Source organism: Sitophilus oryzae, unplaced genomic scaffold (genome assembly GCF_002938485.1).
Source record: "Sitophilus oryzae breed Bouriz unplaced genomic scaffold, Soryzae_2.0 scaffold_1389_pilon_pilon, whole genome shotgun sequence".
Taxonomy (NCBI): domain Eukaryota; kingdom Metazoa; phylum Arthropoda; class Insecta; order Coleoptera; family Curculionidae; genus Sitophilus; species Sitophilus oryzae.
In genome coordinates, this window is record NW_022146047.1 from 2,163,087 (window position 1) to 2,180,297 (window position 17,211).

The following is a 17,211-nucleotide window of genomic DNA, read 5'->3' on the forward strand; positions in this document are numbered from 1 at the left end:
ATAAAATATTTTGTTTTATTTATGTTGCGTTTTATTTATTCCTTTGCAATATTATTTTTTTATTTTTACATGATTATTGTAAAAATAATATTGATAAAAGTAACAATAAATGCAGGAAGTTGCTTGAGCTTGAAACACGGCCTGGAAGCAGGAAATCTTTTTTATATTTTTTTGATATACCTATGGTGTTTTTTAAAATACTCCCTTGCTTGTTTTGTATTAACAGATACACTGTAATTGTTTTTCATAAAATAACTCGATTAGATTTTTTCAATTTTATACAATATTTTTTTCACAATATTTTGAAGTAATCACTTGTTACTCAAATTTTAAATATATTAATTCTGCTATGAGTTCCAATTGTACCAACTTATTTCATATAATTACCAACTTATTTTTTATAATTCTAATAGCACTATTGCATTATAAATAGAATGACTAATTACATGTCTAATAAGTAAACTTTTCTTACATAAGTACGTGGCGCCATATATTCAATGAAAAAAATTGCATAATAAATGTAGCAATTAAACATCAGCTACTATAACGCTTTTTAATTAAAGTTTCAAACAAAAACATTAATTTCTTACAATTTCAAATATCAAACTTAATTAACAATTATCAAAGTAACTGTGTAAACTCAATAATCATATAAGATAACAGTAACTACTATCAGTTATATTCAATCACCACTAAGATCAAATTTAATATCGTCAGTTTTATAAAAAAAAATATAAAATACATCTATTAAAGATAATAATTGATTTTGTTCTAAAATTAAATGTCGTAAAATCCACGCGTAATTTAAAGACAATTCGCAAAATTGGAGTTTTAGGAGCTGGCAATAAATCACAGACTACGCTATTTAAAAGAAAATTGATTGTGTACTTACCATTACTCTCTGCCGATGAAGATCTTGACTCTTCTTCCTCTTCTCCAGTTCTTGTTTTCTGTTGATTAAGTCTTTGACTTCCGATGAGGTCTCTCTCAAATCGTTTACATCTGTGGTTTGAGTCCGATCATTTTCTGATTCCTCTTCGTCACCACTGAAAGTTTCTAACAAAACTTCATCATTTCTGGCCTGAAACAAAAAAGTGAATATGTTTTGTGTGACTATATATTTAGAGCACTCATTAAACGGGTTATTTTTCCACTAAGTATTTGGTAGCATTTTCAATTTATCCAGTAAGTTAAATTAAAAAACTATAAAAAGACATTGTAAAGTGTAGATCTGATTTAGTAAAAGTATTTTAAGTTAACGTCTCCATTTTGCTGCTAGGGCTAATCTGGACGGGGCCTACTTTGTTTAAGCCGAATCCGAACCGCAGTCCTCGACCATATCATGGTCAATGGCCTACCGGTCTTGGCGAGTGTCTAAATCGACTCTTACTCGCAAGATATCCGATCTCATCCGGCCTCGAACAGGCATGAATGAGCGATGTATCAATAGATTTTACACTCTTGCCATGGAACAACAGCACGACAGAGTGTCAAAACGGTCACCCCTCCATCTATTCGCATCGTTTGACGTCGCTTAACTTCGGCAATCTGTCGGGAACCCATGTTTCGAGGTAGCTGGGCCGTTGCCCCGCATACTGCTTTTAAACTTTAATGTTATTTTCTTTTTTTTATTTTAAACTAAAAATAATCATCTTTTTATATGAATCTAATAATATTAATTAATAAAACAAAAAGGAGATACCACTGTTAAACTTCTTTTTAACAAATAAAATATTTAATATAAACGTATTCTTTCCAAAATTGTTGATAACCCAGCCACACAAAAAAAAGTGGTCTATGCTTTTTACAAGACCATCATATCCTATAGTAATTCTCGACGCTGTACACGAATCCGCTATCAGAATTACGCTATCACATCTCATTTTTTTCTAACCTCAAAAACTTGGTGAAAATCCGTAAAAATTCAAGAAAATGTAGTAGGATTTTTTTTTCTCATGTGTAACACTATAACCTAATGTAAATTGACCTGATAAACTCCAAACACCTATCAGAATTGAGCTAGTATGTCTCATATTTTAACCTCAAAAAACCTACCACAAGTCATGATTTTCTAAAAATATTCCTATATCGATTTTGGTTAAGATCCGTGCGATTTTCGAAAATCATGACTTGTGGTAGGTTTTTTGAGGTTAGAAAAAATATGAGCCATGCTAGCTCAATTCTGATAGGTGTTTTGAGTTTATCAGGCCCATATTTACATTAGGTTATAGTGTTATACATGAGAAAAAAAAATATTTTTTCCTAAATTTTTACAAATTTTCACCAAGTTTTTGAGGTTAGAGAAAAAAAGAGATGTGATGGCGTAATTCTTATGGCAGATTCGTAATCAGCGTCGAAAAATACTATAGGATATAATGATGGTCTGGTAAAAAGCATAGACGACTTTTTTGGTGTGGCTGTGTAATCATTATAATATTCTAGCAGGGTTGGCATGATTTAAATCAAATGATTTAAATCATGATTTAAATCGTGAGGCATAAAAAATACATTTTTACCCCCAATAGAACATACTATTTTTTTTAAACATTACAAATATTTTTTTAATCAATTTCAAATATTGCAAATAATGTAAACAGTAATCGAGAAACAATTTGTACACTCATTGAATTTGACACTTAATATCAGTTTAATAATATATTTTTGTACTTTTGTGCTTAGGCGTAACAGTGCTTTACTTTTATGTCTACGGGTTAAAATGTCAAATATTTAATACTTTTGAGACGTTTGAAAAAAAAAATCCTTTTGATCTGAAGCGAACGACTTTTTTTTGCGGAATATATTGGTGACCGATGTGGAAAAATCACACGCCCCGTAGAATTATTAATGTTATCGGTGTGAGGGTATAGATTTAGCCATTTAGGATAGGACTTTAATTGGAAATAAGTCCAAGTCATTTGGAAATCCGATTTAAATATTGTTTTGAATTAAAATCAAAAAAATCTGATTTAAATAAAAAAAATTTAATTTTTTTGATTTTTTTTTTAAAAATCATGATTTTTTCCAACCCTGTATTCTAGTCTATTAGGATTTTAAACTTAAAAAAATACCTTTTATAACTATATTAGTATTTTTAGTTTTGAAATGTGATTTTTTGATGATTGACAAATAAGGATATTCCCCTATTAAACTTTTAGAAAATAATCAACATTTAAAAAAATATTTTTTCTTAATTATTACATGTTATCTATATGTTGTAATCTGTATAATTTTCTATGTGTGTATCTGTATAATTTTTTTAACAACAAATTAATATTCACATTCGCATTCATAAATATTAGCTACAGATATTTGCATTGAAAATTCAAAAAAAATGGCATTCGTTACATCACTCTTTACTAAACATTAACTTTCTCTAGCTCTGCAATTTCTCATCACATAATCGCCCAGTTTGAAGTAATTGAGCGGAACTCCGAGTTCCGTAACGCCGCCTAATGAACTTTACTAACAACTTCTTTGTTGCAGCAACGCTACAAAGCCAGTGACATTTTCCAAATTGCACCTTACGGGCTTTAGACGGTGCAGAAGGGACTATGATTTACAAGTTCCGACGGCCGCCTAGTTACCACTAAGCTAATTTAATTATATATAATTAATTTCCTAAACGTTAGACCACTGCATCATATGGATGATTAATAGAATTACTTCAGTAAATTAACAAAACATCGAAAAATACATTTTAAGCAAGTTAAAAAGTATTAGGAGTAGCCAAAATATTTTTATCGCACAGTGGATTTGCCGTAAAATATCCATTTCAAAAAGCTATGTCATAACCTCAAATAAGGCTCATCAATGCCCCCATTCATAGGCCCAGAACCGTTCTGCGGTGTTGCAAAAGCAGTCACGAGTATGGCCACAAAACGGTGGGTAGCCAAAAAATCTCTAGAATGATGGAGAAATTCACCAGGGCAGAGATAGGCGAATAATTTCACAGTAGAACATTCGCCAAAATTCACGGCAGATCTGATAAGCAAAGACAGAAAGACAGTCAAAGCTGTAGTGGATCTACTAAAAGGGCATTGTAAGCTAATTAGGCATCTAAAGCTAATGGGATTGACGGATGTCAATTGGATTGAACCATGTGCAGGTTCAGTGAATCTGAAGAAGAAACGACAGAACATATATTTTATGTCGGTGCGACAGCCTGGCATATGTGCGGTTCTCTGTACTAGGCAATTATAGGCCATTGACAGAGAGCTATATGGAGGATTTAGTCTCCAAGTTGCTAGACTTTTTCAAAAGGATAGAACTGAACCATGAAGAATGTAACCTAAGGGATCAGAAAATGACCACAATAGATTTGAAAATGTCGCAGTGGATCAGGCCGATAGTCACCTCAAAGAATCTCCTCTACCAAGTGGTTGTTGAAATTTCACAATAATTTGTGGCTGTATAACTATTTAGGAATTATCTTAGCCAATAAGATCTGAAGAAATTGAAAAATGATTTGGAATAGTTGGAACAGTGTATGGGACATTAAAACCTTGAAATACAGGGTGGCGCCTCTCATACGCCGTGGAAGCTCCAAGGAGAACGGTAGTTTATATCGAAATGAAATGTTGGCAGCATATGTAGGTTCACTGAAAGCATTTTATAAAAATATATAGAATTATACAGGGTGTCCCCCAAAAAAGTTACACATCAAAGTTGTGTTTTTTCTAATGGAACACCCTATATATTAATTGATTTTCGGATTCTAGGAAAAAAATAAATGTAACTTTTAATGAAGAAGCATATACCTAAAATCTAAGGATTTTGACATATTTCACATTTTGTGAAAATGAAGAGTAAATTTTATATTTCGATAACAGCTACCTAAATTTTAGTTGACCTTGTATAGCCTAATTTTTAATTACAGTAAACATTGTATGTTAAACCAAATTGAAATTTGACCCGAAAAGTTATACATGATGAGACAAAATTAACATGGAACATTGGACACTTAAAAAAGCAAGTTACTCCTTTATTTTAAATGCAACACCCAGTATATTTTTTCCGGTGTTCAATGGGGAATTTATATATCTTCAAAATATTATTAAGGTTGCCTACCCCTCAGACAAGGATTTTCCCAGATATTTTATTTTTTATGATTTTGCGTTAGTAAATCTTTAATATTTAAAAAATCGGTGGCTGTGTGATATACCTTTTATTAATTTAACAAGAATTAAAGATTTTAGAGTAAAATACACAAGGGTAATAAAAAGATAGCGTTTAAAACATATTTTAGTTATTACAGAATTAAAACTAGATATAAACCTATAATTATGCGACAAAAATTAGCTAGATGAAATCAAATGCTCAAAATGCTTCCCTTCCTGTTAACTGCATAAAATGATTGTTTTTTCAAAATAATATTTTCATTTTAAAAGGCATATGTGGAGTTCTACCTCGAAAAGCAGCTACAATAATTTCTCTCATGTTGTCGACACTAGTTGGTCGAGTTTTGTAAACACTGTCTTTAACATATCCCCATAAAAAAACAGACTAGATAAAATCAGGAGCATTTAAGTATTCTCTTAATTGGTGAATGCACACTGCATTCACCAACTTAGGGAATCATATCAATTCTCTCTGATGTAAGATAAGTTTGCCATTTCAGCAAATTTCTGAGAATTTTTTTTGTTTTAACTGACATAAAATGATAACTAGTTGTTAAAGTTGGACTAATTAGACAGCTATGTTGAAGTAACGTCAGACATATCCCAGCCACCTAGATTTTATCAAATAATAAAGATCTACTCAGATCAAATTATGTAAATAAAAATATCTAGGAAAATCTTTGTTTGAGGGGTAGACAACCTTAATAGTATTTTGAAGAGACATGAATTCTCCATTGAATATCGGAATAATATACTGGGTGTTCCATTTAAAATAAGAGAGTAATATGCTTTTAAATGTGACCAATGGTCAATATTAATTTTGTCTCACCCTGTATAACTTTTTGGATCAAGTTTTAATTTGATTTAAAGTACTATAGTTAATTTAACTACGTATTAGGCTATACCGGGTAAATTCTAATTTAGGTAGCTTTTATTGTAATTTAAAAATTTTTCTTTATTTCTAGAAAATGTTAAATATGTCAAAAACCTTATATTTTAGTCATATACTTCTATTAAAAAACTCACCTTTATTTTTCGTCCAGAATGCGAAAATCAATTAATATATAGGGTGTTCCATTAGAAAAAACACAACTTTGATATGTAACTTTTTTTAGGGACACCCTGTAGAACTCTCTATATTTTTAAAAAGTGCTCTGAATTAACCTACATATGCTCACAAAATTTCATATCAATACAAACTGTCGTTCTCCTTGGAGCCTCCGCGGCGTATGAGAGGCGCCACCCTCTATATATTTATTTTAGAAATACACAAAAACAAAAGAAATATAATAATTATAGATGAAACAACAAAAAAGTCTGAAAAAAAGTATAAAGAAAGTAAGATAAAAAATATTCATAGAAAATTTAAAAAGTATATTGTTCTATCCATCAAGAAAATATAATATACCTATAATTTCAACAAATAATATTCAAAAACGACGGAAAAAGCAATATATTTTTGAAATAAAATAACACAAAAATCTCACTTTCATGTGAAGGGTCGGAGTAAAAAAGCAGGCAATTGTCTCCAAACTGAGAAAAGCTCGATTTAATATTCAAAACGTTACAATACCGAAATACCGAATGTTTAAATATAGCAAAAAAATGACTTGCCTGCTTTTTCCCCTGACCCTTCATTCAACCTTTTTTCCCCCGACCCTTTATTCAAAACTTAAACTAGACAGACTATAAAACAAAAAACGTAGAAACAACTGAACTTCAAATATTACTTTTCCTTCATTTTAGAATCATTTTATTTGAACCTCTGACTTCTGTTATAACTCTAAATTCCTACCTCCTAAAGGACTTATTAAGCAGTTTAATGGCCAGTCAGAAATTTTCGGTTGATATAAAATGTCTAAATATAGAGATTCCATAAAAAATGGATTGGCTTGAAAATATATAAAATCATACTTTATGTTATGTTATCATTACTTTACTTACTCATCAAAAATCAGATAAGTACCTAAATCAATATTTTTTTAATTATTTAATCACCTTTAAAATTTAAAATAAATACATCAAAATCTTGTTTTTTCCTGGATTCATAGAAATTGTGAAACACAACACTGTAACAATACAATTAAGATTCAAAAGGTTAAATACATCAAACATTTACAGTTTTTAATATTTCAATATGCGGATGTCGTTTTAGTATGCATAAATCGGCCTTTACCCTGTGACCTTGACATTTTACTCAAAATTTTGAAACAATGAATTTAGAAATACATGTTATTTATTTTATCACGGAAAGAGATTTTAAATTAAAATTTTAATCTTCGAAAAACAAAGTTCCTTTTTGTCCATGTCTATATTCGTTAATTCAATAGCATTATTAATAACGCCCAAAAGGCAAACAATACGTTGCTTTTAATCAAATGCAAAAATGTTACATTAGTGTAATTAAATACTAAAGCTACTATTACATCTGCCGGTAAAACTTAAGATTAGTCCAAAGTTTAAACTTCACTTTAGCTGATTAAAATAGAAAATTACAGTTTCGAGTTAGTCCATAATCTTAAATAGCTTTGTGTTGAATTGGAGAACATTATCAGAATTATTATGACACCAGTGAGATCCTCATGTCCTTCTAAAGTATTTGAATAGAGGAATTAAAGACTTAAATTTTTTTTTAGAATTCTTTAATTCCTCTATTCAAATACTTTAGAAGGACATGAGGATCTCACTGGTGTCATAATAATTCTGATAATGTTCTCCAATTCAACACAAAGCTATTTAAGATTATGGTATTATCGACATGTAAGTAAAAAACACCATTTCCAAAATAAACAAATAACTATTTCTGCGCCAAACTCAAATCTTCATGTTGCAGTGCAATTTTAACAAAAACTGTTAGATATACTCACCAAAATAGCATCGTCTCTTGGCGAGTCTCTTCCTCTTTCGCTTGTAACCACCGATACATAGTCCCGTCTACCATCTTCAATTTCTAGCTTCAATACCGGAGGTTCCAAACCGCACAGATATATAGTACCGAAGAACAAAAGCCTGGAAATGCGCAACCCCAGCTGCGCAGCTTCGACATCGAATCCAGAAGGAGCGAATGCAGTTTCACGTTCTTTGAACATCAGCGGGGTAAAACCAAACAGAACAACATCTTCGGGAAGTCGTACCGCATCGTATCCTAATTAAATAAAAATATTCGTATTAATTAAAAAATGAAAATTAAAAAAAATGCATTGGTTTTACACCAATGTCATCCTAGGACAAACTACTGATAAATTCAAGTATATTATTAAATAGCATTTTATCATATCAAAAAGGAGTTATTAGAATAAATACGAGCCCAAAAGTCATAGATAGATGGAGAAAACATAAATTTATCAATATTTATAAAAATGTTCTAAATGACTGGTCTTTACCGCGACCAAGTTATGGAACATTTAAAATTTTAATCTTTACTACAGAAAAATGCGCAACTTCCTTCCATTATCAAATAGCTTTAATAGTTATTTTTTATACAAGACGATAAAATGGCATTTTATCGTCGACCGAAAGGATTAATTCACGATTCAATTTTATCGTCGTGTATAAAACAATATTTTTTTTTCCATAGCGAGTTACGGTTTAAAAAATATTCAGAAAGTATTATGTCAAGAAATTTATTACGAGTAGAAAAAAATATTGTGCAAGGTTGGCGTTGGTTTCTATGTAATTTGACAAATAAATAAATCTGTCTCTATAGTTGTCAGTTTTGACTCAATATTTTTTAATTCTCTTTCGAGTCGATTGCTGATTGAATTGGAGCCAGAAATGGTTCAAAACGAAATAAGTAAATTACCAACAGATATTCAGGCTGAGGCGACAAACGCCATATATAAACTACTTCCATTTAAATCCCGAATAACTTATGAAAAGCAATACAAAAATTTTCAAAAATGGAAGCAATTAAAAAACGTGCGAGAAGAAATAAAGTTTTTAACCTATCCTCGCTATATCATTTAATCTACCCTTACGGTTAAAGTACTATTTTATTTACTATTTTTGATAGATATAAGGCAATTTTAACAGTTGCTATAGAAAAAAGATAATTTAACACATTTTCATAAAGTGCACAGCGAGTACATGGTTCACCACATGACAAGAAAGATTTCAACAGAATGATATAGTTTTTGTAATCACCAAAGAACAAAATCAAGGATTAAAATAGGACATAAAGCATTCTGAAAATGGAATTTCACGCTCACTAACAGAAACACGCAAACTTGATTGACAACATTACGTTTTTACATTTGATCCACTCTTCTTTTCGGATGCAAGACATGGACACTAAAAGTCGATAATATCAATAAAACAAAAGCATTTGACATGTAGTGCTACCGAAGAACCCTTCACATTTCTTAGACTGAACATTCAAGTAACGAAGAAGTTCTTACACAACTTAATATAGATCGGCAACTCTTAAACACCGTCAAGTCCAGAAAGGTTAGCTACTTCGGACACATATTGCGAGGCAGTAAATACTATTCTCCACGTTTTATTATTCAACGATAAGTCAAGGGTAGAAGGTGGATAGGTCAAAAAAGACTGTCGTGGCTAACAGCCATACGAAACTGGGCCGGTCTGGGGGTGGAGAGGCTATTTCATGTAGCAGAGATCTATTCAATGAGAAAGTCATGGACATCGCCAAAGCCTGCCCACAGGTATGACACATGGGGAAGAAGGAAGACAACAAAATTATTTGCATCATCGCCCCAAAATATTACTCGTTGTGTTATTCGTTTACTAAAAATAGTTGTGCATCATTAACTATTTTCATTATGTTACTACGTATTCACAAAATAAAACACTAATTCACCACAAAACACCGAAACACTTTGCGTTTTGCTAACCATACTAGCATCATCAGCCAATGATTAAAACATTTGAATTGTAATCATCTTATGATGATGTTAACATGGTAGTAACATTAGTGTTTTATTTTGCTGCTGTAATACCAACTGAAAACTATATATTGTTACGTTTTTCGTCGGTTCCGTGTGGATAGAAAGTCACAATTTATTTTACACTAAGTAACAAAAACAATAACGATAAAAGACTTAAATAACTATTTACAAACTATTTATAACTATTTATCTAGAAGGAATTTATTTTGAATTTAGCGCGGCAACTGTACGCGTCTATTTGTTTTCTGTCCTCCTCAGGCCCCAGACGTCGGCTTATATACCCACAGCTAAACAGTTCTCGAATAATCCGTTAGACGTTAGATCATTAGGTGCATAGAGAAAGTTTAGAATGTTCTCGTATGTACTCCTCCATTCCAGTGGAACTCGATTGTTCTCGAACGTTCGAATGAATCATTACGGTGTCTATTTTTTAATGCGACATTAAGGTCATATGGGGGCGGGACATATTATTTAGGTGAGTCCACACGGGTCCACAACAATATTAATTAAAAATATGATAAAAGCACATTTTGATCCTAAGAAACGCAAACGAACAACAGTCAAAAAAACGAAGTTACAAGAAAATCCCTTAAGTTAGCATATTTCCTCTTCTAGAATATTAAAATTGAAGAAAATTGTTAAGACTGCACGCGTAAGGGATTATAACATAAAATGAAAAAAAAATAGCGAGCGGCTGCAGTTCTAACACCTTGCCCAGCAGATAGGAAAAGCACCATGTAATTGCCCCGCAAAAATGTCCATCACTGTAAGTCTATCTTCGGAGCGCTTAGAAGTCCGCAGCCGTGATTATAACGATGGATAATTAATTTATTTTCTTTGGGCGACAACCGTACCGCGTCACTTCTATAAGATAATTAATGTTATTTACGGCAACGTGGCAGTTATGACAGGCCGTTATGGGCGTTAATACCGGGATTATGTTGCACGTAATGTGGGAGGTAGACGAGAATATTGCTCCCAGTTAAAAATGGTTGGGAACTACTTCAGTAATATACTAAACCGGTGTAATAATAGCTTTAATCAAAAGCCAGCAGAATAGACGTTGTTAGGAAAGTTCTATAAGTCCGACTTATTTATTTTTCAGAATAGAATTTATCCAATCATTTACAGTAACACTAGATAACATCTTTCGTCAACTGGACTGGACCAACAAAGGATTAAAAATTGATGGAGACTATTTAAATCATCCAAGATCTCGCTGATGACATAGTCCTAATTGCCAATAGTCCTGAAGAACTACAAGTACAAATTAATGAACTAAATACAGCCAGCAATAAAGTGAGTCTCAAAATGAATTTAGTAAAAACTAAAGTAATGGACAAGACACTTGTATACAGAAAAGACATTCTAATTAATAACACAACACTGGTAGAAGTAGAAGAATACAGGGTGCTACAAATTCGAGCTACGAGCATTGGTATCTCGGTAACCGTAGTAGATACGAACATGGTTAAATTGGGGCAAAGTTGCCGTATTGGGATGTTCACCAAGATGCAATCAAAAAAGTTTTAAAAATTTCAAGGATTGCTGAATTTTTTGGAAAAATCTGATTTTTTTGAAAATCAATTTTTTTTCCTGGCGTTACTTTTTAGAAAATCAAAAAACTAATCGCACATTCTCATAGCCACTTTATTAGGGCTATCTGATAGCATTTTTAGATTTTCAAATTAGCTGATAATTTGTGAGATACAGAGGTCAACTTAATTTTTTTAAATACGGACCTGCATTTTTTATTTCATGTTTTGAAAGAACTCGGTCTCCTGAATACAATGATATGCCACACTTTATTTTTTTTTTGTTTTAGATACCTTTACAGCAACAAAAGTATTTAATTATTATTTAAAATAATTTCAAGTCCGACTCTGGTTTCTTAAATTATTTGATCTGATTATATTCATGGCAACAATATTGATCAGAGCTAATTAACATTGAATAATGAAATCGAGCCAATTTGAAGATTCAAATAAATAATATCCAGGTCAGAAATTTAAAGATATTATTTCTAACTTTTTTATTGCAAATTTGAAATGTCAGTGTACGATCTAATAATATGCATAATATTAATCGTAGTTATTATAAATAAATCAACTTCGACAAACTAATTTCTAATGTTCTGCTTGTTCGAAAGGGTTACCACCCTCCCTATTGCACAAATTTATTTTTCCCTCAATTTTATTTATAGCTCTTTGAACTTTCTTCTTATACTTCCGAATGTATTTTGTACTCTTTATTGTAAATGTTGAGATGAATTGATTTCACTTTTACAAATGACATCAAATAATAATGTAGCCCCTTGGCGATGTCCAGGAACCAGGAACCTCGCTGGACATTATACTGTTCTACCATTTCCAATCCATCTTCCAGGAAAATGATTTGATCGTTTATATTATATTATAATATTTATGTTAATTATTTTATTGTATTTGATTTTCAGTATTCAATGTTTCACCCCACGTCATTGTTAAGTTTGAAATCTTATCAATATTGTAACGGTGAATAGATTAAATATTAAAAAAAACAGCCGGACTTGAAATTAGTTTAAATAAATTGTGTTTAAATGTCAAAACAAAAAAAAATTGGTGCGGCATATCATTGTGCTCACCGAGTTCTTTCAAAATCTGAAATAAAAAATGCAGGTCCGTATTTAAAAAAATTAAGTTCGCCTCTGTATCTCCAAAATTATCAGCTAATTTGAAAATCTAAAAATACTATCAGATAGCCTTAATAAAGTGGCTATGAGAATGTGCAATTAGTTTTTTGATTTTCTAAAAAGTAACGACAGGAAAAAATAAAATTAATTTTCAAAAAAAATCAGTTTTTTTTTTCAAAAAACTCTGCAATCCTTTTTGAAATTTTTAAAACTTTTTGATGGCATCTTGGTCAACATCCCAAAGCGCAACTTTGCCCCAATTTAACCATGTTCGTATCTATTACGGTTACCGAGATACCAATGCTCGTACCTCGAATTTGTAGCACCCTGTATATATATTTGGGACAACTAATATACAGCTCAGGATCTCTACTACCAGAAATCAACAAAAGAATTAAGTTAGTATAGAGTACAATAGGCTTGTTCCATCATATCCTATTTGTATGTTTTTAATGTATGTATATTTTTATAATATGAGAGCTTAAAGTTTGTAACGGCTAAACGAGGCCACGCCCCCTCGTGACGTAGTTCCACTACACCCGACTTCGGCCGTCAATCAGTTCGTAACGGAAACACTCATTTGAATTAATGTGATTTGTCATTTTATCGTTATTTAGACTATTTCGTTGGTTTATTTTCACAAGATGCATTCGGTAGGAGAAGGGTTCAATAAAGTTGATTCGGGCAATCTCCCAGAAACGGACATTTTTACGATAATGGATTATTTTAATAAAAATTTTTATTAGTTCAGAAATGAAGGAAATAAAGTTACAAAGGTACCTTCAGTAAACCTTTTAATTTCTATTATATTTTCCTTCTAAGATATTTTCTATTGCTTAAATACCTATATCTGTATCAGAAAGCAGTGGCGGCTCGCTTGAGTAAAAAAAACAAAGGGTTATTTACCCTATATAAAGGCAACCTATGCATTTTCTTAACTAACCTGTGCAATCTTCTTCTATTTGTAACATTAATACAATTAATTAGCATTTTGAGGCTTTTCGGCTAATTATTGAATTAACAATTGTTTATTGTTTATATTAATAATATAATTAAGTTAGAATATAAATATAATTAATATTGAATTAATACATAATAATTGTACAAGTAAATAAGAGACTTTCCTCAAATATATATTTTTTTGTTTCCTTTAATGACTAAAGTAAATTTTAAAGCGCTAGTACCTTAAAGTAATATTATTATATATCGGAGTGTGGCGAAAAACATTTTAACACGCTTGTAGAAAACTATTTTTAATTATTTTTGAAATTTTAAAAATTTTAATTTAAAAAAAAACAAAAATAAATTAATTTTGATCAATTATTAATAAATATTCTCGTGAAAAATTCACGAAGCAGAAAAAATCAGTGGTTTCATATACAGCTGACAAATACTGAATTGATTTTAAGATAGGTGATTGACTAGGACTAGTTCGAGGTTGGTCCGCGAAAAGACGTAATACAATAAATATATAGAAAAATATTTCTACTTTAAGGTAAAAACTGATACGTAAGCTATGTACTTTTTTCTTACAGATCCGGCAGACAAAATTATGGTAATAATGCAATTGGATAATATGTGCAGTTAAAACAACAGCAATCATTATGACAAGTAGTGGCAAAAATTACACCGGAGCACAAAATTAATGCAAAAAATTATAATGTACAATGCATTATTATATCCATATATTTTTTTTACTTTTTCTGGGGTATGAGGTTTTTTTAATCAGGCACTTTATTCTTGAAGTCGCCTTGCTAGCACCAGTCTGTATAAATTAGTGTGATGACTGTGTTTTTTTACCCAAGAAAAAGTAAAAAAAAAATATGGCTAAAGGTTTAAAAAGTAAGAAACAATTAAAGCATTATTATAAATACTAGTAAAAAAAGTGTAATAGAAGCAAAGTGTAATGACTGTGCCGCATCCGAACGTGCAAGCACGCGGTAGTATTTCTTATGTGGCTGCATAAATTTGATGGTTTGAAATGCGCTCCTCTTGATTGCTCTTGATCATGCATTTTAAGATCCTTGTCTACTCTATTGGCCCCGAAATGAAAGTTTTCATTTGCCTCCTGCCTCGCGTCTTTTAAAATTTCCTTAATAATGGCTGCTTGTTCTCTTTTTTCGCCAATCCTCGAGGCTTTACAGGCTTTTTTTCAATTTTATTCTTCCCGATTTCATAGTTTTTAAGTACATATATTGTAATTTTCTGTCTTCTTCAACCAATATTAAAAAAAATAGGAAACACTACTTGTAAGTATTAACTTACATTAAAGTGATCTTCACAACAAAATCTAGTGCCTCTGTCAGGGACAAAATCATGTCTTCGCATTGCATGCTGCCATGCTCGTCTTAACTTTATGTCGGACGCTAAAGAAATAAATAGTTTTTCAGGGGAATTTTTATTCGTATTTGTGCATTCTGGCACTACACAACGTTTCCTTGTCTTTTTTACACTAATATTGAATAAAAGAAAGACTTTAATACTACACTACGTTATACTACAAATTTAAAACACACTTTCTGTAATCGGGCAAAGCAGACCTGTGCATTGTATCGAGCGCGGTCGCCAGACCTGTGGTGCTATGACGTAGCGGCTGGCCACGCCCCTTTCTCGCGCAATAGATGTTTGTACGTGTTTTTGAGGTACTAAACGTACGAATAAAATTCTAATTTTTGGTAGATCTGTTATTTTTTAGTTGTACTTTCGATTGGTAAAATAAAAAAAAATTGTGGAACAAGCCCATTAAAACGGACATTATAAGGAAACTGCAGGTCGCACAACGCTCAATGGAACAAAATAAACTGGGAATAACCAAGAGAGACCGTAAAAGAATAGTGTGAATACGACAAAAGAGTGGTTACGTTAAGTGGATACGGTAAGTGGATACGTAAAGTGGATACGTTACCAACAGAGACAAATCCCTCAAGTGGCAATGGGCAGGGCACCTGGCAAGAAGGACGGACAACAGATGGACCACAAAAATTACAGCGGGGTACCCACGAGGAATTAAGAGACCTAGAAGAAGACCAAACCTGAGATGGGACCATGATATTAGGAAACTAGCAGGGATAACTTGGGCACGCATAGCCAACAATAGACAACAATGGGTCCAACTATAAAGAGAGTATTTAAATATGTGAGGGAGGCTACACCATAATTGGAAATAGCGGAAAATGAGGATGATGATGATGATGATGATGAATATCAAATTAATCTTTTAGTATCTATATACTATACCTAGTAATTACAGTATCGGAAGTGCCAATTCGTTAGATATTCCAGTTCAGAATAAAATCTCGTATTATATACAGGGTGAGTCTTAAATAAGTGCAAATATTTTCAGGGCTGGTAGATCTAGATAAAAGAAACATATTTTCTCTTTGCCAAGTCCAAAATAACCGAGTTATCCCAATTTGAAAATTAAAAAAAAATTGATTTACATTAAAAAATTTGAGAGCCACCAGATTTTTCCTCTATTTGCATCCCTTTTAGTGCCGTAACTATAGAGTAAAGCCGTAACATGGTAATATCAGAGAGTAAGAAACTATACCGTTGCAAATTTGCAGTGAACAGGCAGTTCAAAAAAGTTTTCGAGAAGAACGATGTTCAACATTTTCTTTTTTGCGAAAAAAAAACTAATAGACGTGTTCCTTGGATCCAAAAATATCATTTGAGGTGGGTATCGGCCTGATCCAGGATCAATTTGGTAGATATCTTTTCATATATATATTTATATAAACAAATATCATATACATATATATTTACATGTTTAAACATGTTTACCAAACTTAAGTACTCTATTATAATATCAAACTACGATAAGTGACAACCGTGGTTCTCACGCACGTGCGCTACGATGGTGGCACGAATGCACCGTCATAGTTAATTTGGTACCGAAATCATCAATCAGAGAGCGCACCAGTTTACAAAGATGTATTGCGGTCGGTTTATGTGCAATAAAAACGAATAGCTCACGTCCAAAATTATTAATGTTTTATCATCTACCCCCGCTGAGAGTCTCTTTGTATCAAACTATTTTCGTCATTTTTAACTGTTTAAATGATTAATAATGTTTAATTAATGCCGCTAAAGTTAAAAATGTGCATAGGAATGGCGATTACTTAGTAAGATAGACATTAACATTAATCTTAGTTTGCTTACCTTCTTTCGGATCAGTTGTAAATATTTCGGTAGAATCTTGATCCATAGTTTCTAAAATGTTCATGAGGAGGCCTAATCTGGACCAAAGATCATTTGATGATCTGGAAATAAACAATAAAACAAAAAATACAATATATTCAAAATTATTAATTAACAGTCTTTGGATTAAAACGACAAACAATAACTGTCACGGTGATAATTCTATCTCTATGCAGACTATATACCGGGTGTTGCATCGTCGGACGGGACATAGGAAATCCCATGTAAATTTTAATGGGGTCAATTATTGGCTTCCCTAATTATTTTAGAGAATAATTCTATTTAAGTTTATTGAAAAGCACTAAAACCCACATTC

At 31.7% G+C, this 17,211-nt stretch overlaps 1 protein-coding gene across 2 annotated transcripts in view; it reads right to left on the reverse strand.

Moving 5' to 3' along the window:
- Window positions 1-17,211, reverse strand: part of LOC115875527 — a 141,374-nt gene that overhangs the window by 16,873 nt on the left and 107,290 nt on the right. For both annotated transcript variants that reach the window (XM_030891008.1, XM_030891007.1), the window contains exons 22-24: window positions 16,857-16,957; window positions 7,985-8,262; window positions 893-1,081 (exon numbers count right to left, since the gene is read on the reverse strand). In XM_030891008.1, coding sequence (XP_030746868.1) covers window positions 893-1,081; window positions 7,985-8,262; window positions 16,857-16,957 — 568 coding nt within the window. The remainder of the gene's footprint in view (window positions 1-892; window positions 1,082-7,984; window positions 8,263-16,856; window positions 16,958-17,211) is intronic.